This window comes from Austrofundulus limnaeus, unplaced genomic scaffold, assembly GCF_001266775.1.
Source record: "Austrofundulus limnaeus strain Quisiro unplaced genomic scaffold, Austrofundulus_limnaeus-1.0 Scaffold303, whole genome shotgun sequence".
Taxonomy (NCBI): Eukaryota; Metazoa; Chordata; class Actinopteri; order Cyprinodontiformes; family Rivulidae; genus Austrofundulus; species Austrofundulus limnaeus.
Window position 1 is genome coordinate 454,135 of NW_013952705.1, and position 4,239 is coordinate 458,373.

At 41.0% G+C, this 4,239-nt stretch overlaps 1 protein-coding gene across 1 annotated transcript in view; it reads left to right on the forward strand.

Annotated features, from left to right (window-relative positions):
• Positions 1–3,756, forward strand: part of LOC106526995 (neuropilin-2) — a gene marked incomplete in the record, with an annotated part of 146,560 nt that extends 142,804 nt beyond the window's left edge. The window contains 1 exon segment of the mRNA XM_014021745.1: positions 1,978–3,756. Coding sequence (XP_013877199.1) covers positions 1,978–2,288 — 311 coding nt within the window.
• Between the last annotated feature and the right edge of the window lie 483 nt (positions 3,757–4,239).

A 4,239-nucleotide genomic window follows, 5' to 3' on the forward strand; every position in this document is an offset into this window, starting at 1 on the left:
CAACATCTGGTGAAAATTTCATGTCATTAGCACCTCTAGTAATATATTTACTGAGAAAAATGGTGACGTGTTCAATACTTGTTTTACCCGCTGTATGTCCTGGTGTGTGAAGAAGGGTGACTCCTTTATACTTTTCTACTAACTACTGAGTAGTGTTAATGCAGCATTACAGAGAATTAAATTTACACTCTCAATTTGATGAAGTATTGACACCTTGTGGTGTCTATTAACCTTACAAACACCACAATTTCCTTTGTTAATAATAATAATACACTGGTGATGCTTTTAACACTTTATTTTAACACAGTCAAAATGTTAATATGACACCCAGTATTGTTGAATATTTAACACTGGCTGGTGTTAACTTTAACACTATATTTTAACACTAACAATTTTTTAAGTTAATGTGACACCAAGAATTGTTGAATATTAAACACTGAATGATGTTAAATTAACAAAAAATTAGCATTAAAATTTAACACTTTCACAAATGTTATTTTAACACCAGCGGGTGTGGACACATATAGACACTTTGCTGGTGTTAAATTAACACTGGCATTTTCGTTGTGTAGCATATATGACCCCGGCACATTCCAGTGCATCATACCTCACCAGAAAAGATTGATTGTTTTGGGTGGGGGTCTGGAGTGGGTGGAGGGTGCTTATTGGTGGACCTGATGAATAGCCCTTTATCAGAGCTAAACAACAACAACAACAACAAAAATCTGAAGCTCCTATGTTGAATAGTTTTTGAGTTATAAGCATTTTTGTATGTCCAGATACCCCCTTTTTAGATTGAGCCCCCTCCTCAAATATGGGGTCTATTGTAAAATTATTAGCTGGTACAGTTTAAGTCAAACACATTTACAATCCTGACAAATTTCATGTTGATCGGTGCAGCTGTTTCCGTGCTATGGTTGACCAAAAATCACTGAAAAAATATAAAGAAAATAAACAGTATGAAAACACTTTGACCTCCGTCATGTGTGCGGGGGTCATAATAAATCACCTGTCTGTAACAATCAGAGTTTACTGGATTGTTACATTTTCTGGTTTCCTGCAGCTCTTCAACCATCGATTTTGTCTGCCCTTTCACATTAATGTACCTAAAACACAACACCTTCTGTTTTAGTGTTCTCAGCAAGATGAAGGCTGGGAAATCACAAATTAACAACCATGTACTGACTTTATATAAGCTGCAAACGCTCAGTTATATTCAGTTATCTTCACTCAGTGTTTCATTGCAGTCATAAATGTCAGGTTATAAAATATATTGTGTCGCAATAAATGAAAGTTCCCAAAGTTAAAACGGTTTGTTGCACATTTATATAAATACTTAGGGTGTAAATAGACTTTGATGCAGTTTGCATTCAGATTGTGATTTTTGCAAGTGGACTACAATTTATAAACAAAGCCACACAGCCTGTCATTGCTCCCATTGGACAGAAATGACGGGGGCGGGAAAGAGCGCAGACCTGGAAATAAAGATGATTTTAATATAACTGACTATTTAAAAAAAGCAGCTYATTCAGTTTTTGGTTTCATGATGATTTACTTATAATTTTGGGACAGCGTTTTCAAATGTGTGCTGTAACTTAAAGGAGACAAGATGCTTCACGTTCCCCGACCCACAACGGCTCATTGTTAGCATAGTGTTAGCGTTAGCATCACTGAGGGGCTAATATTGCTTTGCTACGGTGGCTCGTGAAGTCCAAAAAGTCACATTTCCTGTAGTTGGTCTGGTTATAGACCAGTCTGTATTCACACCAGAAGTGAACTGCACCAGAGTTCATTTGGAAGCGGACCCAGACCACCTCAAAAATGGGTCTCGATCCGGTTGTTTGATCCGCACCAGGGTTTGCGTGACCTGCATAAAAAGTCCGGACCAATGGGGGGAAACGAACTCTGGTAAAACTACATATCAAACCAGATTTATGTTTTGTCTTATTATTCTGCTTTGTGTGTGCGTCTTCCCAGGCTGGCCGTCTTTCTTCTCCACCCCATCCTCCGACGTAGACCCGCCCTCCGTCACCCTGGTGTCGGAGAAGGACAAGGACAATGCCTGGCTGTACACGCTGGACCCCATCCTCCTCACCATCATCGTGATGAGCTCGCTGGGCGTCCTGCTGGGGGCCGTGTGCGCCGGCCTGCTCCTCTACTGCACGTGCTCGTACAGCGGGCTGTCGTCGCGCTCCTCCACCACGCTGGAGAACTACAACTTCGAGCTGTACGACGGGATCAAGCACAAGGTGAAGATCAACCAGCAGAGGTGCTGCTCGGAGGCGTGAGGGAGGATGGGAGACGTAACGAAAAGGATTTTTCGTTTTATGTTTGGACATCGTGAAAAAGAAGCACCATCGCCCCCATCGCCACCTAAACCCCTCCCTTTGCTCTGATGTCTAATGGGGTAAGATCCAACCTCTCCCACCATTCTTATGTGCCAGGGGGAACTTGTGATCTTGATCTCCCCTACACGCTTTGAGGCCTAAACCGAGGGAGCATCACGCCCCCCCCGTCTCTTCTCTACAGCCCCGTTTCTCCTCTGCCTGCAGGAGAAAATCTGCTCGATTCTAAAAGCCTGTGAATGAATGAAGGAATGAATAAAATATTATAAACGACTGAACAGAATCAAACCCACCAGCCACTGAAATGAGGCTGCATCACTCCTGACAATCTGGACGTTTCGACCACGAATGACAGCAGAGGGATGTTCTCTGGCGTGGAGGGTCTGGATAAAGACAGAACTTTAGCTGATATTTTTCAGCCTCTGATTGAAGTCGTCTCCACCAGTGGTCCATATCTGTGGGTACTTCTGACTCAGATCAACACATATCAAAGTGAATGCCTATTCCTCCAAATAGCTTAAAAAGAAACCGAACCACACAACTCAAATGAATCTAGATTTCTAAAAAGGTGGAAAAGCTAAAGAAAACGAGGACGTTTTATTTCCCCCTTTTTTTTTGTTTGTTTTCGGGGAGTTTTAGCTTTGAGTTCTGTGAGTTTTAAACGTCCATTAGCCTGCCATGTGGCGCGCGCTAGCTCCTTTGTCCGCCTTCAGTCTGCGCTTTGTGAAACCAGTGGCATAGAAGAGTAACGGTGACCGTTTTTGTTCTGTTTTAGACTTGTGTCCGTTTGGATAAAAAGGTAAAGAAAAGCCAGCTTTAGTTCGTAGCAGCTCCGTAGAGCTCGCACGCCGTTTCTTTTTGAAACTTTTCTTTTAGACTTTCATTGGACTSCATGGTCTTAATTGTTACTTTAGTCCTTTTTTTCTATTTTACATTTCCCATTACAGATCTTACAAACCTTTTGAAAACAGTAGGGGGAAAGTATAAGTAATATAAAAGACAGAAAATCAGAAGTTTATCAAAATCTAACATGCTGTTATGGAGTTGTGCTTTAGACTTAATATTCTAGAGGTTATTTTTTTGTTTGTTTTTTTGTTTTCGGTATATAACTATATTTTTTTTGCTTTTCAAACTGTATGATGCCCAAATGATGAGCAGACACTGTGTAAACAAAAAGTCAGTGATTATTTTATTGCAACCTATGGATTGCCAAAGAGTTCTGTGCTCACAAGTGTTAAAAGAGGCGGGGTGGATTTAGAGCGGTGGGCGAACTCGCCGTTTGCCCGTCGCCCTTAATCCCGAGGAGAATAAAGCCTGTTTGAGAGAAAAGAATAGAGTGAGTGAAGGAGGGAAAGAATCATGCCGTTGACTTTTTTTTTTTTTTTTTTTTGGACACACAATCGAGCCTTAAGCAAACTACAGTAAACGCTGTATCGGAGGACAGCCATTAAGGAGGGCCAGTGCTGCTGGAGAGACTGACGATCAGAACGAGACACACACACCTACACACTCCTGTTTGTGGGGGGGGGGTCATCACAGACTTAACGCCCCCTCAGCCCCCCCATTAACTGAGGCCGTACCCTAAATGTGAGAGCAACCAGTTTTAACCATTCCTGTTCACTCTATACCTGAGAGATACATCTAAATACTCAGAGGAAAAAAAATGAAGGTTAGGTTTACTTGCAGAATGAAAGCAAAATAAAAATCATCTAAAACACTTTTTGATCGGCTCAGCTAAGAAAAATGTTTTATACACTGCAAAAAATGTCCACCTAACCACGTTTTAAAACCTTATATCAGCCAAAAAGTCTTTTTGATCTTGTTTTGAGACTGATTTACTAAACAAGAACTGATTGTGTAAGAATAATAATCTTGTTTTCAGAATGTGTAAGAT